Source organism: Biomphalaria glabrata, chromosome 2, assembly GCF_947242115.1.
Source record: "Biomphalaria glabrata chromosome 2, xgBioGlab47.1, whole genome shotgun sequence".
Classification (NCBI taxonomy): Eukaryota; Metazoa; Mollusca; class Gastropoda; family Planorbidae; genus Biomphalaria; species Biomphalaria glabrata.
The window spans coordinates 13,053,396-13,080,312 of NC_074712.1; the positions used below are offsets into that span (position 1 = coordinate 13,053,396).

Genomic DNA, 26,917 nt, shown 5'->3' on the forward strand with positions numbered 1-26,917 from the left:
GTTCTAGAGATGATCATGTTCTAGAGATGATCTTGTTCTAGAGATGATCTTGTTCTAGAGATGATCATGTTCTAGAGATGATCTTGTTCTAGAGATGATCTTGTTCTAGAGATGATCATGTTCTAGAGATGATCTTGTTCTAGAGATTCTATTGTTCTAGAGATGATCTTGTTCTAGAGATGATCATGTTCTAGAGATGATCATGTTCTAGAGATGCTATTTTTCTAGAGATGCTATTGTTCTAGAGATGATCATGTTCTAGAGATGATCATGTTCTAGAGATGATCTTGTTCTAGAGATGCTATTTTTCTAGAGATGCTATTATCTAGAGATGATCATGTTCTAGAGATGATCATGTTCTAGAGATGATCTTGTTCTAGAGATGCTATTGTTCTAGAGATGATCTTGTTCTAGAGATTCTATTGTTCTAGAGATGCTATTGTTCTAGAGATGATCTTGTTCTAGAGATGATCTTGTTCTAGAGATTCTATTGTTCTAGAGATGATCTTGTTGTAGAGATGATCTTCTTCTAGAGATTCTATTGTTCTAGAGATGATCTTCTTCTAGAGATTCCATTGTTCTAGAGATGATCTTGTTCTAGAGATGATCATGTTGTAGAGATGCTATTGTTCTAGAGATGATCTTGTTCTAGAGATGATCTTCTTCTAGAGATTCTATTGTTCTAGAGATGACCTTGTTCTAGAGATGATCATGTTCTAGAGATGCTATTGTTCTAGAGATGATCTTGTTCTAGAGATGATCTTGTTCTAGAGATGATCTTGTTCTAGAGATGATCTTGTTCTAGAGATGATCTTGTTCTAGAGATGCTATTGTTCCAGAGATGATCTTGTTCTAGAGATGATCTTGTTCTAGAGATAATCATGTTTTTGAATCGTATCATGCAACAATACAAGACCACATTATTGAATATTTTCTTGATTTTCAATGTCAAGGATACTAAAATGTACGTCACTGTGGCCAACTAAAGACAAGATAATTTTAATAACTTCTTTTAAAATAAGGTTTAGGACCTTAGGATTATCTTTGTTCACCTCTTAGCACGGTAGATTACAATTATTCAAGGGCTTTAGATTTGTAGCACAAACTGTAAAATTATTGATTACGTTTGCCTTCTTTTCTTTAATCTACATGAAAGTATTACACGTCATGTCATTCAACTTTTGTAGAGTTTAATGCTTGTTGTTCAGCGCTATCACGTAAAGAGCCAACCCTAGAATTAAAACTGTCGACACCATGATCCTGAGTTCAAACCTTGCCCATTACCGTTACCGGTCCTCCTGCAGAAGATTTGGACTAGGAGATAATGATATTCATTTCTGAAAGGTCATTCAAAACGTATAAAAACAAAATAAAACCCAAACAAAAAAAAATACAAAAACCAGAACAAAACCTCAGACAAACATTAAACCAACAACCTCGAGATTACAGTAGCCATAAGATTCTTTTCTATATTAAACTATTTCCCTTATAGTTTATGATTCTTTTTATTATCTCCCTTTGATAACAGAACTTTTTTTTTTCCAAACAAATTTTAATGAAAGACACATCAGTCACGTGATAAGCTTATCCAATCAAATCTATGAATGGATTCGGGTTACAGCTACACAAGGTACATCCGTCGACCACTCTAAAGCCAAACTGACAGTAGAGACCGCAGGCTACAAATGGACAGTTGGCACGTCTTTCTGAAACCAATGAAACAGAACATTATTAATTAGTCTTTTAATTATCTAAACAACGTTAAAGAAGTCTATAGGTAGCAATCAAATCTTTTCTTCAAAACTTCCTAATTTTGAACATATCACTTCACTAACCCTAACCCTAACACTTCAGTAAACAAAAAAATCATATTATCCTGTCTATGTGTGTGTATGTTTTATCTCTATCTAAACAGGGCCGTCCTTGGATAATTGGAGGCCCTAGGAGAAGTGAATTTGGTGGCCCCAAAAGAAATTCAAAAAAATTAAAAAGAAAGCGAAACATTTTTTTTTATTCAAAACCTACATGTATACATCTAAATCAACAAATAAATGAAATGATGTATCGCATTTGATCATGGAGCTCTAGTATGTCTAAGATCTGATCCAAGTTGTGCAATTTTTATAAAAATAATAAAAACAATTTTTTTTTAGTACTGTGTGACGCCCCCATAATTGGAGGCGGTGGGCGGCTGCCTTTTTTGCCTCTGCTTGAGGCCGGCCTTGTACCTGAAATTGGCTGACATATAAGTGTGTGCGTGTGTGTGTGTATGCTTTAACTCCACCTAAAATTGGTTGACATGTGTGTCCACATCCGTTTGACATGCACGCCTGGCCACTTGGACAGCCAAGGGCTCTAACTGCGCTCAGGATGAAACTGGGGCTGCATTGTTCAACACAGATCCCGAACTGAGCAGGGGAAACAACTGAAACGTAATCAAGTACAAAGTAATTGAAAAAGGGTGAGAACGCTTGTTTAACAAAAAATTATTTGAAAATTAAAAAAAAGAATTTAAAACATGATATATGACTAAGATAAAAAGAATGAGATATGTTTTTCTAATAAATATTTTGTTATGTAAATCATCAATATTCAACAATTTAGCTATAACAAATATATTTCAGAAAATCTAATTTACTTGGCATTGATAAAGTCACACATAAATCCACCCTACAGGGCACTATAACAAATATTATTAGATGTAGATAGGATATCCATAATGCAAATATAGATGCTCATTCTCCAGTTTATTAGTTATTAGTTTCAAGTCGTGAAATTCAAGGCCCCAGATTATATTCTCCATGTTCATGTTGACAACACTAACGAAGTCCAACAGTTGTATTCTGCTGAGACATGCTAAATGATACTCCTGGACGTATTCAAATTATGTCATTATACTCACGACTCATGCTAATATTGTTGTAATCATAGTTTATTGACAACGAAAACCTAATGTGAAGCAAGCAAAATGACATCCCATGTCAATAATATTTGGAATAGGAGGGGCTTGAAGTGTCAAATTCTTTGCATCGATTTTATTTGTGCGTCTACAAGTCGATGTAAACAAAGCTAGAGATACAGCTGGATGACAAAAGTGGTCATCATCGAACCACGATGGACGAACTATTACATGCACTAACCTGTTAGAAGAGCAAAACTAACTACCAGCCAGAGTGTATTCATGATGACAGCAGATGGTGACGTTTTGAGACTAAAGACTGAACACAATCTCTGGTGTTTGTTGAGTGTTTATCCATACCAGTCAGGACTTTACATTATCTACTCTGAGGTGAGATAAGAAAACTAAAAAAAAAGTGACATTGGTACAAGCTAGTGAAACAAATGAAGTAGAGCCTATTGCACTGACTGTGATTTCCAAGCAGCGTTTCAAAAAGTTTATTTCAAGAATACATTGATCTTGTTGCAGACGCTTCTCACGAAAACATTATGAAAGGTCAGACTTAGGAAATGAAACGACTTCAATTAATGCAATAATTTATAACTGAAACTTTGGTAATAATTTCATATTATTTGACTAATAATCAAATATATGGATTATAACTACAACAGGTTTTTGTTCTCGGAGCACCATAATAGGAGTTGTGTGTGTGGGGGGGGGGGAGACGCCAAACAGTTTGAGAAACGCTTGACTCAAAATTAAAAAATAATCATACATAAAAAGAAAACTCACGTTATTCTAAACAGAAAAAAAAAAGATTTTAGATCTAGCAAAAAATAATATCGTCTTTTTATATCCTACCTAATTATTTAATTTAACTCGGTTAAAAAGTTCTACGCATGTAATGTTCAGTGAAGATAATCTAGAATCAGATTTGCAATGAATGAAAGGTTCTTACAGTATATATATATATATATATTTATGCCTTTTGACAAATGGATAAACACAGTTGCCTTGTATCCCACACGGGGAATTCATCAGATTTAACGCGCTTGAAAGTCTGATGTAGAATTAAAACTAGCATAACTAGCATAATTTATAAGAGATGAATATACGAAATAAGTAAGTAGATGGATGCGAAAATGTTAGAAATAAATGTTAACATTTGAAAATGTCCAGAAAATCGTATTTGTCTTTTAAAATCTTTTGGCGCCCCTCTGCGTGTGCCCCCTCCTAACTACGCCTCAGGCTTACCCGCCTCTCTGTCCATCAGGAGAAGAGAAAAACAAAGTCTGATTGATCCACTAGTCTTATGTCACTTGACTAGTACTTTCGATTATAAACCGGAACTCAGATAGGTCATCCGGGTCAACAGCTGGGGTAAATAATTATGCAGTTGTTATAGATAACAAGTTGATATTTGATATTTATTTAGTTGATAACACCTACATCGATGCTTAGAACAACCTCTTGGTGATTTCAGTCTCTTTCTCTTTGTTGTAAAGATAAATTCTAATTACTTACTTACTTGTTGTTTAACTGCGTAACTTGAAACAAAATATATAGGTCACATCTGGGTCTTCTTTGTGAAGTGGAATACTTGAACTCTACCGTAATCTTTGAACTAATATTATTCATCAGTACACGTTTTATTGTAAGTTTTGTAGATGTATGTGTATGACGACGTAGGAAGTCACATTACTTGCCGAAACAAATGTTGGGTTTACTGTCACTTAAATCTATGTCATGCAATTCAACTAGAATTTAGGCAAACAATAATAACAGTTTAATCTATATATATATATATGATTCTCTTCATGGCCTGTACCTTCCAAAACCTGTTTTTCAGTCATGGACAATTGTATATTGCTCTCTCTCCAGAGTTTCTTCTTCTCATTCACTTACAGTCGTTTGCCCAAACCCACCCCATCTGGACAACTGTGTCTTTCAGGAAGTGTTCACCCGTCACTAAATAGCGGCGTATGGTAGGCCGTGGGTTGACTAGTCTACTCTATATTTGTAAAATACCACTGGCTGACTCATTGATCACGAGAGCTCTCTATCGTACGTGTCCGCATCAAATGTCGATCCTTTTACGTCCGAGGTGATCACTTAGAGCGCTTTAACACAGAGTCGCTACTAGTCGACAGCTATTCGCGAGAAACAGCAAGCTCTATCAAACGTTTGTATTTTATTTTCGGTATTTCCCCACAGTATAATTAGAAAGCGTATATAGAAAAAATAAAGTCACAAATTTCGTATTTTAAAATATTTTCTTTCTTTTTACCCCAAGTCTTTTTTTTTTATATGCGTTATGTCATTTCCACGTCCTTTTACTGGCTTTTAGGCGCAGTCCAAATAAAAAATAAACCCAATCCTGATAGCATTGATAAGATAGACATAGAGTGTCTTTCTTTTTTTTACGAGAGAGAGAGAGAAATAGAGAGAGAGAGATAGAGAGAGAGAGAGGGAGCAAGTAATGGTACTTTGTAACACTGTGAAAAAAAACAACAATATTAACAACACAGCATCTAATTCTAATAGCATTGAAAAAAATTAAATCTCGATCAATTGTCATTTCGCTACTTTCAAATGGTGTTAAATAAACGATTACAATTAATAAAACCGAAATGATACTGTTTTTTATTTATTTAGAACAAAATACCATGACAAAAACAAAGCAACGGGCGTAGCCGATGCGTACTGCTAGTAACAATTAAGAAAACATAGACAGTAATATCAGCTCAGATCTATCTCTTTCAAATCACTTCAGCCGAATCTCTTCTCTTCTTTCGCGTCTAAACATATCCAATGTTTAACAGTGTTGGTAAAGTTCCCCTTTCAGACCTTGCGATCTATAGGGCAGACGATGTAAAGGTCATCTGTTTCTTTGGCCAACGGTTAACGAGCATTGTGTCATGTGGCCAGCACAACGACCAACCGCCTTTATTTTCCCCAACTAATGTCAGGTACCCATTAGAGTTGGGTGCACTCAGGAGCGCCCTAAAAAAATCCCGACATTGAAAATCTCAGTCTTCACTGACATTCGAACCCATGACCCCAGGTACGAAGCCAAACGCTTGACCACTCACCCCCCCCCCTGCTCAACAGTGTTACTTCAGTAGGCCTATTATTATATTTGCACCACGTATGGAAAGACTTTAGCTTATGTTCAAAACACGCAAAATGTGTTTCATGTTGATCTATAGGAAAGTCTTTTGTTTTTTTCAATTCCTCCATTCAACTCGTAACTTCTTAAAAACCTCTGGGTGGGTAGGTGGAACCTGGACTCGAACCTCGAAACGGCTCTATCATATTCCTAAAAATTTAACAGTCGATTTATATTGCTTAGAAAAGATTTACCATCTCAATGGCCACACTTGGAAAACTAGTTTGATCGTTATAATTTTTCAAAGTAAAAAAAAAAGATAAATATATTTAAATTTGACTTGAGAAACATTGGTCTTGAACGGACAGTACGTCTTCGGGTATTTCCGCATTTCTGGAAGAGTTGAACAAAGTAATCATCTCATCTCTGACTGTGGTCTCTTCTGGGGTGAAGGCCACCAACCAGCTTCCTCCAGGCGTCTCGGTTCAGGGCGATTCTCTCCGACTGTATGCCTGGGCCGTCCCCTTTTCCTCTTTCTTCGGGGGTTCCAGTTTAGGGCTTGCCTCGTTATGTTGGTTGCAGACTTGCAAAGGGTGTGACCTATCCATATATTTTTATTTTATTCTTATTATTGAGCACAATCTATTTATTTTATTACAAGAAGTTGTATCTAAAAAGAAAGGAGGGGGGCCTAAAAATGTTTTGCATCGGGCGCCAGCTATACTAGCTCCGCCTCTGTACATGCAAGCCCATCCCACGCCCCCAACTGTTCATCGTGTGAAGAGAAAATCAAGTTTCATTGATCGAACAGTCTTAAGTCACGTGACTCTAGTACTTACAATAATAGACCGGAACTTAAATAGGTTATCCGGGTCAACAGTTGGGCTAAATAAGTGTTTCTCAAAATGTTGCCAGTATCTCCCCCCCCCCTTTCTAAACGAAAGTTTATTTCGCCCTCCCCCCCTCCTTTTAGCTAGCTTGAAACCTTCGGGGGTGCTGTAGGTTCCCACAGTGAGTTTGGGGAGAACTTTTTGAATGTAATGAAAAAGAAAAGAAATTCAGACAGAATTAGCGCAAAATTTTCCTTTTTTACTTAAAAATATTTACTGAATGTTTAGAGTCCAAATTTAAGTGTTAAATTTTAATTAAAGGTTTTTCCATTCCTCTTAGTCCTTTTTAGCGGCCCCCATAAGGTGAATAGCCGCTATTAGTTTTTTGTAGTCTGTCTGTTATGTTTAGATCTAAAAAACTAGAGCTATGGAGAATCTGATGTCCCCAAATTTTGTGGCTTGCAAAGTTTAGTTTTCTATCTTTAAAATTAATTTTAGAAGTCTAGATTTAGTATTAGATCTAGATGGCCATATAATGATACTATCAATTACAAGGCTTGTCTTCAAGTCCGAAGATTAATAAGAAGTGCAGTATTATCCGTGGCTACTCAGCCCCAGCTGCGACCATTGTCCGCCGGTGGTCGATTAAGATTTTCTTTTCGCCGTCATCACCAAACGACTTTTCACTAGCAGTTCTGACAATTTACGCATCTGACGGTGTCAAAATCAGGGTTTCGATAACCCATATCAACCAAATATTTTTTTATTTTTTTTAAATTTTATTTTATTAGCGGCCCCCGAAAGGGGAAAAGACGCTATTATTTTCGTGTGAAATGTCTGTCCGTCTGTCCGTCCGTCCCGTTTAGATCTCGTAAACTAGAAAAGATAGTGAAAATCCGACATCACAATATTTGAGACCCTTCAAAGTTCTGATGCAACGACTACTTTTTTCTTTTCTGAAAGCGAAAAATCTATTTTTTAAAATCACTTATGCAATACACCACTTTTACAACTATTAACTATTAAACACTCAAACACTTGAGGCTCTTTATTAGGGGAGGCGATCGTTTTCCATATTTGTAACATATTTATGCAAACGGTTGTAGATTTTTTGTCAAATTTTTGTTTTTATATTTGTTTTGTTAAGTTATGTAAGTTATAAGTTAGACGTAATTTAAAACGAATAGTATTTTAATAGTAGTCTTGTAAACTGCAATTTCTTATCTTTTTTTGTAGGGATGTCACAATTTCAGAATTTTTTTTATTGAGGATTCGATTAAAAGATTGAGCCTTTTCAAAACAATTACATCAATTATAAGACTTCAGTTAGGTCAGAGTAGGCGCGGTAGCTGAGTGGTAAACCACTTGGCTTCCGAACCGGGGGTCCCTGGTTCGAATCCTGGTGAAGACTGGGATTTTCAACTTCAGAATCCTTGAGCGCCCTTGAGTCCACCAAGCTCTAATGGGTACCTGACATTAGTTGGGGAAAAGTAAAGGCGGTTGGTCGTTGTGCTGGCTACATGACACCCTCGTTAACCGTATGCCACAAAAACAGATGAACTTTACATCATCTGCCCTATAGACCACAGGGTCTGAAAGGGGAACTAGTTAGGCCAGGTTCACATCTAACTTTACATTCACTTTCACCTATCCTTTGATCTGCTGGACCGTTGGGGCACTACACAAGATCTGTCAACCTTCTTTCTCCATTCTTATATGTCATTTGTCTTTGATTTAATTTCATTCGGATGTTCTTTCTGAAAATATTGAAGCCTGCCTGGGTGGAACACTTCGGGGGCCGATTTTTAGTTTGTGTTTCCACACAAACTGTCTTTGTAACCTTGTTATATTTTAAGTTATATAATGGATGTACTGTCCTTTTAAAAAATTTGTATTTTTGAAAATGTTTTCCTTGTTTAAATATTTTAAAATGTTTTTTTTCCTGTTTTGTTTACAAGTGAGAAAGTTTTCTTTTATTGAAATGTCAAGGTCAGTATTTAGTCAGTTCTGCTAGTTAGTTTTGTGTTTGATGCTTCCGATGGTAAGATTTGTGTTGACTTGTGTTTGAATTGTAAAGTTTTTAAGTTTTCAAAGTTTTATTTTGCCTGTTATTAATTTTGATTGTGTTTCTCTATCATTGCTAGAAAAGAAATATTTATCACATTAAACACATATTACAAAGAAATAATACACACATGTTTTTTCAATTAAAATGTTTATTTTGATTTGAACTCAAACTTCTGTAGTCACTGGCTTGTTAGGGTAATACACTGGTCTACATGAGCAAAGTGGACATCCTTCAGGTGAAAGCCTATTGCCCCCTGGACAATACAGGGCACACTGATAAAGTGGACACGCTCGCTTGACCTCTGTTGAATACAATTAAGCAACATATTTACCAACAAAATTATATTTTTAAAAAAGTTCCCCTTTCAGACCTTATGGTTTATAGAGCAGCTGGTCAGAAACTGTCATCATATTTTTTTCTAATAACAAAAAGCTTAAATAGGTAACATAAAAATTGTCTAAGCCAACGAAAGGAAAGATCATAATAATCATTAAAGCGAAACACAATGCAAACAAGTCCATTAAATCAACGTTTTTTTTTTTTTTTTTTTTTTGCTTTTGGTCTGATTAGTTTTATAAACATTTCGGCTTTGTAATGACCAGTAAAATTAAATTCTTGTGAAACTTTTTTTCCCCAAAAATTGGTTATCATTTTTTTGCTTTATATAGTTTTTCTCGGGGTGAAATGAGTCACTTTTGGTGCATGCTGCATAGGCTAGCCACCCGTGACCTAAATAAACATCTTGATATCCAACGCGGGTTTCGAAACACTCTGGGGTGAAACATTTTGACTGTTTTCAGCTCTCTTACAATCAAGTATAAACTTACGTTGGATTGGATAACATTCGTGTCCACATCCGTTAGACTGGCACTGATAACCTTCAGGACATGTAGGTATAGATGTTTCAGTTGACTGGTCAGTTCTACACAATTCCCAGCACAAGCCTATCCGAGAGGCAGGTGAGGCAGTGGACGCTGGTAGTTGAGACAAAAATACTTTCAGAACTTATACTAAGTCATTGAAATGTTTGGAATCTCTTAGTGTCATGATTTTTTGCTTATTGTTAATTTATTTCAAACAGAATCAATTCCCGGAGCAACTTTTTAGTTTGGTCATTGAATTTTATTTCTAAATCCGCTCTAGCGGATTCAGAACTTTTGATTGGGGGGGACGGCGATGTTTTTCCAAACCCTAACCCGAACTCCCAGTAAACCATAACCCTGTGTATAAACGCAAACACGCAGTATGTATATTTATATATATAGATAGATAGATAGATATATATGTATAATGTATAAAGAGACAGAGAGAGAGTAAGATAACAGAGAAAAACAAAAAGTTGTCTATATTACAATTAGAGCCGTGTTTCGGGAGTCTAGCGTTTTCTGGCATTCTTAACTGAAGAAACGCATTCTCCTGACATCTACAGCTCATTATTTCTCCTATTAAAAAAAGGCAGGTCAAATTATGTAAAAGGAAGTTACGAAGGGGGCAAGTGCTGAAGTGTGACTGATAATCAATGCACAATTTTCTTTTATTGTGATACTAACTTTGTGTTAAGCGAGACCTTTTGTAGTCGGCCTGTTTTTTGGTCATATTAAGACTCAACAGAACAAGGGTTAAACGCTCTTTGGATGTTCGACCGTTTTGACTCTCGCTAAATGTCCAATTTTTGTTTTCGCTTTAAAAGTATTCTAATATGAATTTATATTCCCTACATTGCAAATAAAACCGATTTGTTCCTTGAAAAGAAACCCCACAGATCAATAAGGTTAATTTTGAATTAGGCTTTGAGGTCGCAGCCGAAAAAGACTTTTATTTATATGTACAGCGATTGACGCAATACGTCTGGCTGTAAGACAAAGTAATAAATAGATTTAATTAATTGTAAAGAGGTGAGAGACTTTATGTTTAAATATGATACTCACCAGCGAATAAAAAGGAAAATAAAAGAAGTTTGAAGAAACGTTTCATTTTGAAAGTTTCAGTCTTCAACTAGCAGCAAGAAACATTCAAGTGTATTCTTTCTATCTACACATATATAGGCCAATATATATGGAAGTCTAGATGTGTATCACGTGATTAGGTGTTCCTCTAATTACTAAAGAGTGTGATCAGCCACACGTGAGCATGTTTCGTCTCACATTGTTTTGATTCTGGATGAGTCATATTTATCCAAATTTGAACGTAAATAGTTTGTTGATTATTTCTAAAAAATACTACATAGTAAACAAATAAATTACACGCGATTTCTCAAGCATTAACTTATTTCTACCATGTACATAATTTGAGTTACAACTTGCATCATTCAAATATTACATTCAAATGTTTAATGTGAAAGTATTTACTATATATAATAAATATATATATTCACTCATTTTTTTTTGCTGTTTATTTTAAAAATAATTATTTCCATATTCCTAGATTTCTATCAAAAGACCTAATTTTCTATACACGTTCTATCTTCTATAACAGTTGCTGATTTCCAGGTATATAGTATAAATAGAGATAAGTTTTAATTTCTGGGCACCTATTAGCAGCAGGAAATTCGTTCTCAAATATAAATCCCACAAGTGCTTACAAAAGAAGTTCAACCCGGAGCGCCATGAGCACGCAATAGAAGCAGAGACGTTACAGACGCATCGTAAAAAAAAATCTAAGCGTATCCGTGAGTTAACTTGTCGTGCGTGTTAAAGATCATATTCAACTGGTTTTTCCTGGCTGATTCGACTAGTGGAAGTTGTTCATTACATTTCTACTCACACTTTAAGTGATCATATTCAGAACAATTGTTACAACCCGTGTTTGTTAATTTGTAAAGGTAGGGCTAAATTTAGAGTCTTACTCACCCATGGCGTGCACGAGATAGTGAGATTCTGGTCAACAGGTCCACGTGAATGTGTGTAGGCCTGTAGGGGTATGTGAGAGGTGTAAGATTGAAAGTTGATGACTGAGCTCTGAGCGAGTGAGGGTGCGGATATTGTCAGAGTCGGACACTAATGTTAGAGATAGTCGAGAGTAGTGAGAGAAGAAAAGTTTTTCTATCCTAGAAAGTGTGTGTTGGACGATGTACAGTTTGTTGAATTGATTGGATGATACACCTGATGATACACCTGATGATACACCTGATGATACACCTGATGATACACCTGATGATACACTTGATGATACGCCTGACGGATATGTAAAGATGTGAAAACGTTTTTTTACTTGACTTTGGAGTTGTGTCTCTTTGTATGTTAAAGCTCCACAGTTACATGTTAAGATGTTAAGAGGCTGAACTATGTCTTGGAGTGATCCTAGACAACGTCCTTCACAACCACCCAGGGCAACCCTTAAAGAGAGGCGGTTTGTAACAACAATAAAATATCTTACATTTGATGTTAGATCTAAACTACACAAGAAGATCTTGGATATTTTGTTACTGTGCGACAATGCAACAATGCAACAAATGGAATAGCTTGTTGGCATGTAACTTTGATCTAATTCTAAACTGTTGCGCCGATGAGACAACATTATGAAAAGAGCATCAAAAGCCACACGCTCAACACTGCCATATTTAAATGATCGTTTTAAACAAAAATGTCTCAGCCAAATCGGAAAAATATTGACAAGACAACGGCCACCCGCTCCATCATAACTACGTCAAGTCGTCTCGAAGTGGGCGACTTCTGTCAATATAGACAAGAACAGAGCGATACAAAAACTATACAAAAACTCGTTCGTTCCTTGCTCGGTCAGACTATATCAACGCCTTAACGCTACTCGTTGATCGAGAGACATGAAAATTAAAAGATCAAGACAGCTGTGTCTAGTCACTCAATGAGCTCTTGACACAGCGACTGCGTCGGAAATAATTTTTGATGTGCTTCACAATGTACAATCAAAACACCCGGACTCTGTTTGTATCGTAACTGGAGATTTCAACAACCTAAATATTGACAACACACTGTCAAACTATTGCCAGTATGTCTCCCTCCCCACAAGGCAGGGCAGAACGCTCGACAAATGCTACGTAAACATTAAGCAGGCTTACAAATGTAAAAGTTTGTTCCCACTTGGAGAATCTGATCATGTATTAGTCCATCTTATACCAAATTACAAACCTACTCTTAAAACTACAAAGAGAGTTAGAAAAACGGTCAAGATGTGGTCTGAAGAGGCTGTAGAAAAACTACGAGGATGCATTGAGAAAACTAACTGGGAAATCTTTATTGAGAACTGTCCAGACATAAACGAACTAACAGAAACTGTTACCTCATATCTATCATTCTGCGAGGAGTTAACAATTCCAACAAAAACAATACAAGTCTATGGAAACAATAAGCCCTGGATGACCAAAAAAATCAAACACATTATTACTGAAAAGAAAACAAAGTATAAGGCTAGCAACGAAGAGTTTATAAATGCTAAAAATACACTGAGAAAAGCAATAATTGAAGGGAAAAAAACATACAAAGAAAAAATTGAGAATTTCTTTGCCAAGAACAACTCAAAACAATGCTGGGAGGGATTAAAGAAAATAACGGGCTGCGCCTCAAAACGAGAACAAATTTTAGTGGCTGATGATGAGAAATTCGCCAACGAACTAAATTATTTTTATTCTCGTTTTGACAAAGAAGATTTTGTTGATCTACACAAAGAACTTTTCAACACTCTGTCCAAAGGAAAACAAGAGCCCTACGTCAATTTTGTAACGGAGGATGAAGTGACCTTGTTATTTAAAAGAGTAGACGTAACAAAAGCTTGTGGACCAGATAAAATTAGTGGCAAGCTGATCAAGCTATGTTCGGAGCTAATTTCTTCTATCTTCTGTTATATCTTTAACCAGTCATTGCAAACGTGCGTAATTCCAAACATCTGGAAAACTTCAAAATCATACCAGTGCCTAAGAAACCAAAAATAGATTGCTTAAATGATTTCCGCCCAGTAGCACTAACACCTATTGTTATGAAATGTTTTGAAAAATATATCCTTAAACAACTTGTAGCAAAAGTCAATAACAGCCTAGACCCTCACCAATTTGCATACAAAGCAGCTAGAGGAACTGAGGATGCCATTCTATTGCTTTTGGACCAGCTTTATAAGCATCTCGATATACCCAAAACATATGCACGAGTCCTCTTCGTAGATTTCTCCTCGGCTTTCAATACCAGACAGCCACATCTAATGATAAACAAACTGAGTAACTTAAATGTAAGCCCTTACTTGCAAGCATGGGTTCTAAACTTTTTAACCCAACGGCCCCAGTATATTAAAGTCATAACACCAAATCGTCAACTCGAGTACTATGTACGGGTGCTCCACAAGGTTGTGTACTTTCTCCTGTACTATACACTCTTTACACTAATGACATAAGAAGCATCTATGACTCAGTTAAACTCATTAAATTCGCTGATGATACTGCCATAGTCGGTCTTATTTCAGGAGACGAAACTCAGTATCGAAGCTCGATAGAAGAGTTTACAAACTGGTGCACCGACAACTTTCTAGAACTGAATGTAACAAAAACTAAAGAACTTATAATAGATTTTAGAAAGAAAAAACAAACTATACGTGAACTGCAAATAAACACTACATCTATAGAACAAGTAAAGGCGTATAAATATCTAGGTGTTACCATCAACAACAAGCTTTCATGGGAAGACCACCTTGGAACTCTGACAAAGAAAACAGCCCAGCGACTCTTTTTTCTATACAAACTCAACAGTTTTAAATTAAACAAGAAGATCCTTGAGACATTTTACGGCGCGACTGTACAAAATCTGCTAACATACGGAATAAGTTGTTGGCAAGGCAACGCCTCATCTAAACTGTTGCAACGTCTAGAAAACATCATTAAAAAAGCATCAAAAATTACACTCACAACATTACCACATTTAAAGGAACTTTTTGAACAAACGTGCCTAAGAAAAATCGAAAAAATCTTGGAAGACAACGGCCACCCGCTCCATCAGAACTACGCTAGGTCGTCGCGAAGTGGGCGACTGCTGTCAATCAAAACAAGAACGGAGCGGTACAAAAACTCGTTCGTACCTCACTCGGTCAGACTCTATCACCGCCACTCATTTATCAGGGAACATGAAATGCACCAAGATACCTGTTTGTAGTCGCTGAATGAACTCTTTATGTTGTCTGTTGTATTTATGTGTATTTTTCTGTTGTGTTGTCTTTATATGAGAAACGAGTCCTTGCAATCACAACAAATTTCCGTAAGGATCAATAAAGCAGTCTTAGTCTTAGTCTTAGTCTTCTGTTGTGTCTGTTCTGTTCATGTGAATGTTGCTGTTGTTTTTATTTCAGTCCTTGTAATCACAAAAACGAATTAGCATAAAGATAAATGAAGCTGTCTAAGGCTTAGGCTTAGTTTGGATTTTTGTTTACTACTTATCAGACTTGTAAATCTTTCTTTTTATGGAAACAATTCATTTTCGAGAAATGGTATGAAGTATATTTTTACTTGGTGGTTTTTTGTCCTAAATAGATCAACTGCACCAACTACAATGATCATCATGAGGAACTCGTGTTGTAATCACCTTATTTAAAACACAGATCCTCGAGTTAATAAATTTAACATTTTGATAAGAAAATATTGCAACACAGATCCAGAGAGATAAAGATTTAAAAACTCACACTAGATACAGTTCGAATGATATACAGATACACGCTTTATTATCATTGATACATGCTTTTTATATGAATGATACATGTTTTTATTATCATTGATATATGTCTTTACCATCACATTAAAAGTTCTTTTAAGGCATTAAAGATCGCTCCCTAAAAAGTTTTTTTTTCACAAACTTGAAGATTTTTTTATGGCTGGAAAAGAAAAGATAAAAAGAATTTAAAATTAATGGGAAGAGAGAAAAAATAGCAGATTTTTAAGGTAGATTTTAAAAAATATTTTCTTTACCATTTCTACAAGTGAACAATTAGTGAAAAAAAATACTAAGTAGAATCCATTACTCATAAGTAAATAGAAAGGTTTCTTTGAATAAACAGACTGTCACAACTCTGTCACAACACTGTCACAACACTGTCACAAGACTGCCACAACACTGTCACAACACTGTCACAACACTGTCACAAGACTGTCACAACACTGCCATGGAGTTATTTCATAGAGTTGAAAATAACAAAATTGCAACAAACCAACGAACAAAAAAAAAACATTTAATATAAACACATCCTTATACTTACTCCGCAATTAAATCCACAAATATTGTTTCCTACATAGCACCTTTTACCCTCGGGGCATTCACAGTATGGCGGACAAGGTTCAGAGAGAGCCGTTATACCTGGAAGTTTCAAGATACAGACGGAAATAAAAAAAAAATGAGTGATTGAACAAAAAATGTGAGATTGATATTTCAAGTGTCATTGGCTACAAAAATACTGTTTGATGATTATCAAGCCTATTGATATTCACTCTACATCAGAGACGTAGTGAGTGGGAGGGGTGTGCAAAGGGGGCACCATCATGGAAAATGGGGGTGGGGCGCCAATAAAGTACCTTGCCCCCCGGCGCACTTTTTGCTCACTACGGCTCTGCTCTAGAATGTCACTAAATTTTACAATTTTCAAAAATGATCAAAAACGTTTCTCCTGAAACTAAAAAAAAAGGAAAAAAAAATGAGGAACAGTTTGAGAAGTAACGGGAAAAGTGTGTTTTTAGAATCCCACTTTATATACGTTTTAAAGGCTTCATCATAATAAGTCAGCGGTTCTCAACCTTTTAAGCTCGGCGACCCCTTTTTACAATCCCCCACTCTGCCCCGACCCCCCCCCCCTGTTCACATACACAGCAATAGAAGAATAGACAAAACAATCCATTTTTTCGATGGTCATTGGCGACCCCTGGCAAATCTTCAATCGACCCCCATGGGGGTTGCGACCAACATTTGAGAACCCCTGTACTAAGTCCTATAAATAAAACTAGGAGTATAGGTCCCACAAATAAATACAAATACTAAATACATTTATTATTTAATGAAGAAAAAAAAGTTATTTTTATATAAAATTATGATAATTTTTGTTGAGTTATATAGTTCTTTTAGATATATAGTTAACACAATAGTGTATTTTGTTCTCTTATATACATGACGATTTCCTATTACGTCAATAATATTGTAGAACTCTTGAAAAACAAATTTAATTGCATATACACAACAAAAGAAATTATTATCAACCAAATACATCGTTACATTTCCTAAGGAGAAAATAAAACTCTACAATATATAAAACCAAAACCAAAAATGTGCATTAAAGTTCAGATCGAGGCCTAATGTGTGTATAAAACTTACAAATGACCAGCACTGATAAAATGGCCATCAGTAAGAAATACATGAAGTTATTCATTTTGTTGTTTTCTCAACTGCACGCTGTAGACAGATTTATTGAAGATAAGAAACTGGTTCAGAGTTGTATTACATCTGTATCATTATAACTAGATTAATTTAAATTAAAAACAACACGCAATCTACAAGGTCAAGTTGCCCTAACAACTGGTGCACTCTTTTTTTCTGAAGTCAAACTCTATTCACATTGGTACTACAGTAGTTGACAATCCTGTCCAGTACACTACATGATAATCTACTTGTATCACATGGTGGAGGTGCATTCGAGTCACTAAGTGAAATTAAACTTCATCTAAACTCTTTTATTAGCCAATGTTAGAATAAGAAAAATGTGAAGTAAAACTATTACTCGGTATTGATAAAACGATAAGTTGACACTGGTAGGTCTGTGGGTAGGAAGTAATATAATCTAATAATAAGTATAAATTACCGAGGGTTTTTTTTTCATAAGAGTAAATAATTACGTCCTACTCATGTCCATGTGTCAATCTAGTCCTGCATGTTAGCTAGAGACCTAAACTCTGATAAGTCATTGGTTTTCCTGGCTGAATCAGGCAACCCGTTCTATGCTCTAATGGCATTTTTGAAAACAACGCTTTCCAGTGCAAAGTGAGACCGCCAAAAAACTAAGCACATTCCTAGTTTTATTTCAATGTTCGGGAAGTAGCCCTGAAATGTTGAACTTCTAGAATACAAGAATGCGACACTAAAACAGTTCCTTGGATTGGTCTTTATTGCTTCAAGGCCTCCAGACACCCTAACCGGCAGAAATAATTTACTAGACTTATGGCCTGCTTCATTCTCGTAACCGCAATTGATCAGGGGCGGACTGGCTGTATGGGCAAACGGGCAAATGCCCGGTGGGCCGGTACCAAATGGGCCTGTCTGGTCGCGACCAAAGAAAAAAAATTCAATGAAGACAACCTTAAAAAAAAAAGACAGCAGCAAGACACAAAGGCCCGAACACGTTTTCTTGTTGTTTTTTTAAATTCTTATTACAATTAATTTTGTTTGAAATTCAACAAGAATAGAAAAAGAAGAAAAAAAACACTATATCATTTGCAAAACCTTAGACCGCACTTTCTGCTATGCACGAGCGGCATGGACTGCTTTGATGTCTTTGAGGTTGTGTTTGGCCTTATCATTTTGCTGGTCGGCATGGGCCTTTGATGGCACTACCATTTTTTTTTGCTCCTTCCCTCCCCCGTCTTTTAATGGTTCCAATGAAATTTAACCAAAAAGAGGGATGAGAGAGGTTAAGTTAGAAAACATGGATATAACGCAGAAAAAAAAAGATAGGCGCGACAATTAGCTCTTTAACAATAGGCCTACGTAATAGAAATTAACTTCAATACATACACACAGCCGCGAAATTGCAAACCACCCAACTTATTCACAGCTCAATATGGGTATAAAGCTCTACTTTCTGCGATTTGAAAAGAAAAAGTAAGTTTCTAAAAATACTACACTTAAGGCTTTAAAAAATTATTTAATAAATGTAGATCTAAATCAATTTTTATACTATTATAATAAATAGCAAGCTGATGCTTAGTATGAAGTCATTAATGATGAAAATTATTACAATAACTACAATAATTTATATATCGCAGTCACATCGGATATTTAATGAAAGGAGATTTATATTTTAAATAATGGGTCATGGTATATTCAAATACAAATCGCGTTTTTGAGAATGTACTAGGAGGAAGCAAGAGCTTTTCATATTAAGTAAGTGCCTCTCTAACCGTTCTGCTTTCTCTTATCTTTTAATGGAATGGGTTGCCTGAGTCAGTCAGGAAAACTAATGATTTAGCATATTTTAAGTCACTAGATTGACACATAAAATGCGTAAGACGTAACAATTTTTTTTTGAAGAAACGTCTGTAATCTATAAGTACCGGTAATACCAAAAAGCTTCAAACTCATTAGTCTGCTATTGTATTGTTTATAGTTTTCAGACTACATACATGTATACATAGAATACATTATGTAAGCCTACGAATGCATACATCCAGTTTTTGATGCGTTATCAAACTTTATATATTTTGTAGAGAATTAAGCTTACACCTATAATATAACACATGGGCGTAGCCTGGAGGGGAGGGTCTTCAAACCATCATGTAATAAAATGATAACGACTAGAATACCAATACCATGGCTTTATTCGACAAAATTAGACTACAGTAAACACTGAATGAAACCAGCACGTCTAGCATACCACTGATGCAGTCTATACACACACACACACACTGGACATGAAACACACACAATGGCCATGACCTTCAGACACGCTGGACGCACGCAGAAAATCAACTCAGTTACACTACAATCACCCCGCCTAAAAGTTATAGGAACATAAACATGTAAATAATAGTGAAGGACAGCGATATAAGAGGCCTTAGTATCCCTACAGAATACTTACAGAGTTACTCTATTGAAAAGCATTGTATAACTATAAAAAAAACACGTTATACACTATAAATTATCAGTCCCTAAGTGTCTTATTATGCATACGAATATTAAGACCAGTTGTCTTGAATAATAATGTAATAAGTAATACAATACAAAAAGTCTAACTAGAAAAGCTATGCACTATAAAATGATCAGTTCAAAGTGTGTCATATTAAGCCTACAATTACTGAGTTAGAACTTGTGATATGGAAAAATAATTAAATAAATGTTAGACCTTATAATTAGGTCTGCTTGTTCTTGGTCTTAGGTTATATCTACCAGGACCAATACTGCCGTCGCTTGGAGTTGGTGACATCGGCGGCTCTCTAACTGGAGACTCAGCCCCTGTATTTACTTCTTCTTGATGTCCATTTTCCCCTTGTTGTACATGTGTGTTAGGAGCAGCCATTGGTTCTATAGTCACATGGTCAGTAGGCACATGCATCTGTGTTATAGGGTTTGTCTCCGGCTCAAAGTCTTCATGTTCCATATGTTGATACACCTCTGATTCTCCCTCTCTTGGAGCGGGGGCCAAATGTCGCAATGACACTGTTTCTTCTCTTCCATCAGGAAGTCTTACAATGGCATACTGTGGGTTGCATGTAATTAAGTCCACAGCTATTGTACCATCGTCATATTTTGATGCACGGACTCCCTTTTTTAACAACACTTTTCCTGGTTGAGCTAACCATGTCGGGAGTGATTTGCCGAAGGTGGACCTGCGATAGAACTTGAATATTCTCTCGTGCGGTGTCTCGTTTGTAGCGGTACAGAGCAGAGAACGAAGAGAGTGCAGGGCTTGGTTTAACGCCTGCTCCCATTTGGAAACCGGGAGTCCTTGAGTTTTTAAGGCCAGAGTTATAGCTTTCCATAATGACCCGTTTAGCCTTTCTACTTGAGAGTTCCCTCTGGGATTATAAGGGGTCGTCCTGCTTGTGGCCACCCCTCTCTCGTGTAAAAATTCCTGCACCTCTCTTGACATGAATGAGGTACCTCTATCAGAGTGTACATAGTCAGGCATTCCGAATAGTCCAAATAAATTCTCTAGACATCTGATTACTGTTGAAGCTGACATATCAGAACAGGCGTATGCAAACGGGAATCTTGAAAATTCGTCAACTATGGTTAGCAGGTATGTGTTCTGAGATGTAGAAGGGAGCGGTCCTTTGAAGTCCATACTTAGTCTCTGGAAAGGCTGCATCGCCTTAATTAGAGTTCCATTAGAATTACTGAAATATCTGGGTTTTACTTCGGCACAGATTCTGCACTGGTTGACAACCAGCCTAACATCTTCACAAGAGAAAGGTAAGTTTTTCGCTCGCACTAAATGCCATAGTCTTGTTACTCCCGGATGACACAGAGAGTCATGGAGCAGTTTTTTTTTTCCTTAATATAAGTTGTCTTGAGTGTGTCTATGGCCATCGAATAGGACGATACATCACTGATGAGCATATAAACCGTAGCCGATACGTGATTCTTCAACAACTTTAGTTTAAAGTCTTCATTTATATCCTTGATTGACGAAAGAAAATTCTGAAATGTGTCATACCAGTGAGTCCATTTTTCTGAGGCCAGAGGAGCATTAGGATTAATGTCCAACTCTTTCGGTCTGAGTAATTTATCCATTGTAAATTAAAGAATACAACACTAATCCAGATACATTAATTTTGTCGAATAAATTGTAATGAAATGATAACGACTAGAATACCAATACCATGGCTTTATTCGACAAAATTAGACTACAGTAAACACTGAATGAAACCAGCACGTCTAGCATACCACTGATGCAGTCTATACACACACACACACACTGGACATGAAACACACACAATGGCCATGACCTTCAGACTCGCTGGACGCACGCAGAAAATCAACTCAGTTACACTACACATCACTTGCCTCAGACCTCATTGTCTGAAAGGGAAACTTTACTTACTACCCCAGTGCAGCCAACGTAAGCAAACTACAGTTTCCAAATTTCATGAGCGTAGCTAAAACGGGCTTTGTGGTTTCCCTTCCCCCTCCAATACAAAAACTAAAGCATTTTACCATTTTCTACCAGTCGCTGGACTCCGTTGAATAGCAGATTTCGTTTATGAATTTTTTTTAGCGGAAGAGTAGCAGGCTAATTGCACTGAAGATACCTCAGAATATGCATTTTTAAAGCTTAAAATAACGGAAATAATGCTTGGTTCCGGGGATTCGCCCCGGACCTACTGAGGGGAGCTCACAGCGCTCCCCCGGACTTTCTAGCTGCCCTTTGGCGGTGTGTACTGTCTTTCCACTAATTATAGGAATAAATTATTCTAGGGTAGAAAAAAAGTTTGAAAGAATGAAAGATCAGAATGTAAGGAAGATTAATTACATATACACACACACTAATATATATATATATATATATATATATATATATATATATATATATATATATATATATATATATATATATATATATATATATATATATAAATTGCGAGTGGGGTTAAAATCCCCCCCCCCCCCCACACAGAAAATATATGACATGCCATTTGTGGGCCGGTTTACATGGTAATGCCCGGGCCGATTTTGATACCCAGTCCGCCCCTGCAATTGATCATGTCATATATATACATATAGTGCACTTTAAGTGCACATACGTTCGTGTTACGATGGAATAGTGGGATTAGATATGTCTCGGGATTTACAGAAATATTTCTGATGACCCTAATTGCCAGTCATACTTTTTGAGTGAATAAATATATAACAGAAATCCTCTTTACAAATAAAGTCTTCAAATTTAAATAATTAAAATACTAAACACACAATAAAACTAATAGATTCACAAGAGTATACATAGTAAGTTGATTTTGTTCAACTGACTGACCTCTCTTAGTATCTTTCCCTATCGTATGTAGCGTTCTAGAATGATCTACTGTGGATATATCCTCTATCTTCCATGGATTTAAAAGCACATCTGTATACATGCAAATATCCACAGTAGATCCGATGAAAAGCTATCGAACCTGGCACGCCTTACACTTACAGCACGCCAGTCACATACATCAATATTTAAAATGCATATTTTAGTTTTTAAAAAAGTTTATATGTTTGAGTTTGTGGAGACTAAGGCCCTTAGTAGACGCACTGCCGTAATCCGGTATTTACATATTCCGAGCATGCTACAAGCGGACACGTAACGCTCAAAATGCTTTAGAAAAGAGAAAAAAACACTTAAACGTTTCTAAGACGTCAAAATTCTCATGGATTTTTCTCTTTAGTGGAGGCGCCTTTCTTATGGATTCTCCTGGGCTGTAGCCCAGCCTGCATTCCCTTAAATCTGGCCTTGCATATATATTTTGACATCGTGCTTTATGATACTCAAACCTTCTGCTTACGGTACATACTATAGTTTCTGATGCTCGGTTTATTTGAAATCTTTTCGTGGTTATATGACACGAACATCGGACATTGCTATGAGCCCAGACAGAGAAAGGCTGGACACGAACATCGGACATTGCTATGAGCCCAGACAAAGAAAGGCTGGACACGAACATCGGACATTGCTATGAGCCCAGACAAAGAAAGGCTGGACACGAACATCGGACATTGCTATGAGCCCAGACAAAGAAAGGCTGGACACGAACATCGGACATTGCTATGAGCCCAGACAAAGAAAGGCTGGACACGAACATCGGACATTGCTATGAGCCCAGACAAAGAAAGGCTGGACACGAACATCGGACATTGCTATGAGCCCAGACAAAGAAAGGCTGGACACGAAGATCGGACATTGCTATGAGCCCAGACAGAGAAAGGCTGGACACGAACATCGGACATTGCTATGAGCCCAGACAGAGAAAAGCTGGACACGAACATCGGACATTGATATGAGCCCAGACAGAGAAAGACTGCACACGAACATCTCAGGAGTTCATTCCGTAAAGCTGGAGTGTTACAAAGAAACAACAAAGTAAAGCAGCTGATCAAGTTGTGACCAGGACAGGTAAGAGGAGAAGAGAACATTTCATTCACAACCACTATTTCACATCCACTTCGTGTTGTATTATCAGCGATATATTTCTTAATAGCCCTGTCAGAGGGCAGATGATGTAAATCTCATGTTTTTATGGCCGACGGTTTACGAGGGTATCATGTGGCCAGCACAACGACCAACCGCCTTCAAGACTGTATTGAATTGTAAAAGGCATGTAGTAACTTCATAGGTTTCAATAACAAATGTAATGGGGGGGGGGGGGTGAACAAGACATGTTTTAGACTGGCACATTTAAGTTGGTCACAATGATGCATAGAAGGCCGTCAAGGGTCGGTGCTGTTGAATTTATCGCTTACCACTTGTGCATAGGCCTACTCTCCTTCAGCAGCACTTACCACGTGTGCATAGGCCTACTTGGCCTGAGAATAATTGTTTCAGTTATTTTCTCTATCACCTTTTTTGGGTCTCTTTTGGACTTTCTCTATTCTTCTAATATTCTAATCTCTCACGCTTTGTATTCTGTGTGGGTGTGTAGTGTGTGAGTGTGTGTGTTGTGTGTTTCCCACTCTTGCTGTCTCCCTCTCTCCCTTTCATATCTCTCACATGTCCACTGTGTCCACTAAAGTGTTATGGAGTGTTTGTGTGTTTGTTTAAGCTTATGAATTCTGATGTAACCTTACAGTAATGTACATGTATACGACTGGATAAAAGGGTTGAACGACTGTTGAACGACGAAGACTTAAGACAACCAATTTTGTTTATTGGCATAGCGAATGTATAAATTTTAAAGTAAGCGGAAATATTATTGTTTAAATCGTTGGAAATCTTATTTCATTTGTTTTCAATTTGTTTTTGTTTTCTCATCAATAGTATATGAGAAAATGAAATAAGAATCAAACTAAAAATATACTTATATATATATATATATATGTATTGTTTTATTTTCTTATAAGGTTTAAGAGCTGACATAGCGCCCTTTGCAAACACAGACAACTTTCGGTGGTGGTCCTCCTGTTCCGGTCATACAGTACGATGAGCATAGAAGATCTGAATTCGGGTCATCTGGAAACAAGAAATATTTCAATATTTACACATTATATTTTAAACCAAAATTAGGCAGCATAGGCAGCCTTATATACCTTAATAATGTACTGTTATATACTGTGATTATATACCTTTTATATCAAGAATTGTGGCCTACGCCCGTTGATTTGTTCATTGGCTTTAATATTGTTTATTATGGTCAGAACACCGACTTCTTTTCTGTTTTTGAATCTTGATAACATTTTAAGGATCAACCTTACATACTTTTTTAGCTCATGAATTAGTGTATCTGTTACAATGAAATTTTACGGCCTCTCTCTATTTCCTTCTCTCGGTCTGTTACTCTCTTTCCTTGTCTCTTTTCGTTCTCTGAAACCCCCAATTTTTTTTTTAGCCCGTGGATCGTAATTTCACATTTTATTGGGTTTTTTTTTTGTGTTCATAATTGTAATAATAAAATTTTTGTTAAAAAAGAAATTCACTATTGATGGAAGGGAGCTAATTTTAAAAAAAAAGACTCTTTCGAATATTAAAATAAATTTGTGACATGTTAATACCTCAGTGACTAACCCACAATTCTCACACAGGCATGACCACAGCCATTAGACCTGCATTCATAGCCTTCAGGGCAGGACGAGGCCCCCAGAGACCTTAGCAGCCATCCAGAGTTGCACATCTCTGCACACAGCCCAATCAGACCTGCAGACATTCCTACAGGTGCTGGAGAAACAAAGATAAACTCTAAATTCAATTTAATTAAGAAGATAACATAATATAGCACATGCAATAAACAAACATAATAATTAAATATAATAACAAATGGGAGGCACATTGGTTGAGTGGTAAAGCACTTTGCTTCCGAACCAGAGCGTCTAGGGTCATGACTGAGATTTTTCGGTATCTTTAGGGCGCCTCTTAGTTTACCCAGTTGTAATGAGTACCAAACATTAGTTGGGGAAAAAAGTAAAGTTGGTTGGAAATTGTGCTGACCCCATGACACCCTCGTTAACCGTGGGTTACAAAAACAATCTGAAAGGGGACTTGACTTACTTTACGAAACTACAAATAAAATAAATATAAGAACGGATTTAATAAATCATTTCATATTGAATAGGATTTAAGAATGCATCAGAAACTAAAACTAAGTCTGTTGAAAAGAAGAAACTCTAACGATTAATTAGCTTAGCTCGAAGTCCTAAATTTCAGATGAACTGATACATTGAAATAGTCCTATCACTAGATAGACAGGCAGACAAACACAGACACATAATTATATATGATTATAAATGCAAGTTTTTAAAACATGTTTTTAAAAAAATCCTTTTTTTAGTTTGCGAACTCTATGGTGGGCGGATGGGTATTACAAAAAAAAAAGCCGGCTCTAACGTTGTTCCGAGACACAGTTCTGATGTTTACTTATATCTGTATAAATAGAATATATCTAACGCTTATCACGTTTAGCTATAAGAGAACCTCTGTGTTTAAAGTCTAGAAAGCTCTCAACATAGAAATACAAATGTATGCGACGAATTGTCTTACCGCCAATCAGTAGGACAAACACAATGGCGAAACACATCATGATGAGAGGTGAATAAAATAGTTGGTCAATCACACACAGGCCTTTCTAGATTGCTGTCAATGATTTGTATGTTTTGTGGTCAACTAATTCAGAGAGCTGTAGACCAAAATAATGTAGGCCTTTTTTATTTTTTTTTATTTATGTAGAAGACGAATGATGTGCAGAAGACATATAGAAGTCCACCCGCAGAGCTGATCTACAGAATGATTTCTTCGTCCTACTGTTCAAAAGCGGATTCTGAATTAGCATTATATATATTATCCTGTTATCATGCTTCTGAAACTTCATGAATCACATAAGCTGTGTCCTGTTCCGGTTTGAGGAATGAAAGGGAGATATAGGTTAGTTATCATGTAGCTATTATGTTAAATCTTTACATCAGGGCCGGCCTTAGGCATAGGCAAACTATGCTGCCACCTAAGGCTTTTTTAGAGAAGAAATAGCCAAACTTGTGCCTTATGTTTTTGATGGCGTACACTTGGTTCTAAAGAAATTGCATAATTTTATTTTTTCGCTGTTTGGTTTTTTATTATTCTATTTCATTTTGTCTCACTGAATTCACTTCGCCTCCGACCTCTAATTATTTAAGGCCGGCCCTGATTCT

At 36.4% G+C, this 26,917-nt stretch overlaps 2 protein-coding genes across 6 annotated transcripts; both read right to left on the reverse strand.

The window, feature by feature from the left end:
* Nucleotides 1-1,486: 1,486 nt before the first annotated feature.
* Nucleotides 1,487-3,303, reverse strand: LOC129924492 (ghilanten-like). The gene is made up of 3 exons (XM_056019154.1): nucleotides 3,141-3,303; nucleotides 2,285-2,425; nucleotides 1,487-1,706 (listed from the first exon to the last, which is right to left on the reverse strand). The coding sequence occupies exons 1-3, from the start codon at nucleotides 3,181-3,183 to the stop codon at nucleotides 1,585-1,587; spliced, it is 306 nt and encodes a 101-aa protein (XP_055875129.1). The 5' UTR covers nucleotides 3,184-3,303; the 3' UTR covers nucleotides 1,487-1,584.
* Nucleotides 3,304-9,036: 5,733 nt separating this feature from the next.
* LOC106060736 (WAP four-disulfide core domain protein 3-like) lies at nucleotides 9,037-26,708 on the reverse strand. Of its 5 annotated transcripts, XR_008776426.1 has the most exons (5): nucleotides 26,274-26,708; nucleotides 25,305-25,454; nucleotides 16,110-16,207; nucleotides 10,835-11,815; nucleotides 9,803-9,880 (listed from the first exon to the last, which is right to left on the reverse strand). XR_008776426.1 is itself a non-coding variant. In XM_056019150.1 (4 exons), the coding sequence occupies exons 1-4, from the start codon at nucleotides 26,311-26,313 to the stop codon at nucleotides 15,723-15,725; spliced, it is 294 nt and encodes a 97-aa protein (XP_055875125.1). In that variant the 5' UTR covers nucleotides 26,314-26,682; the 3' UTR covers nucleotides 15,555-15,722. The 5 variants fall into 5 exon arrangements, 3 of the variants coding, with proteins under 3 accessions (XP_013074166.2, XP_055875125.1, XP_055875124.1); XM_056019150.1 differs by lacking the exons at nucleotides 9,803-9,880; nucleotides 10,835-11,815 and adding an exon at nucleotides 15,555-15,728 and having other exon boundaries at nucleotides 26,274-26,682; XM_013218712.2 differs by lacking the exons at nucleotides 16,110-16,207; nucleotides 25,305-25,454; nucleotides 26,274-26,708 and adding an exon at nucleotides 9,037-9,207 and having other exon boundaries at nucleotides 9,734-9,880; nucleotides 10,835-10,993.
* Between the last annotated feature and the right edge of the window lie 209 nt (nucleotides 26,709-26,917).

Coding starts and splice junctions, on each gene's coding strand:
- LOC129924492 (XM_056019154.1), bottom strand. CDS start 3,183: ATGAATACACTCTGGCTGGTAGTTAGTTTTGCTCTTCTAACAG. Junction 2,426..3,140: donor TAGTTTTGCTCTTCTAACAG/GTTAGTGCATGT, acceptor ATTACGTTTCAG/TTGTTTCCCCTGCTCAGTTC. Junction 1,707..2,284: donor CACATGTCAACCAATTTTAG/GTGGAGTTAAAG, acceptor CATTGGTTTCAG/AAAGACGTGCCAACTGTCCA.
- LOC106060736 (XM_013218712.2), bottom strand. CDS start 10,880: ATGAAACGTTTCTTCAAACTTCTTTTATTTTCCTTTTTATTCGCTG. Junction 9,881..10,834: donor ATTTTCCTTTTTATTCGCTG/GTGAGTATCATA, acceptor CTCAACTACCAG/CGTCCACTGCCTCACCTGCC. Junction 9,208..9,733: donor CGAATGTTATCCAATCCAAC/GTAAGTTTATAC, acceptor TGTATTCAACAG/AGGTCAAGCGAGCGTGTCCA.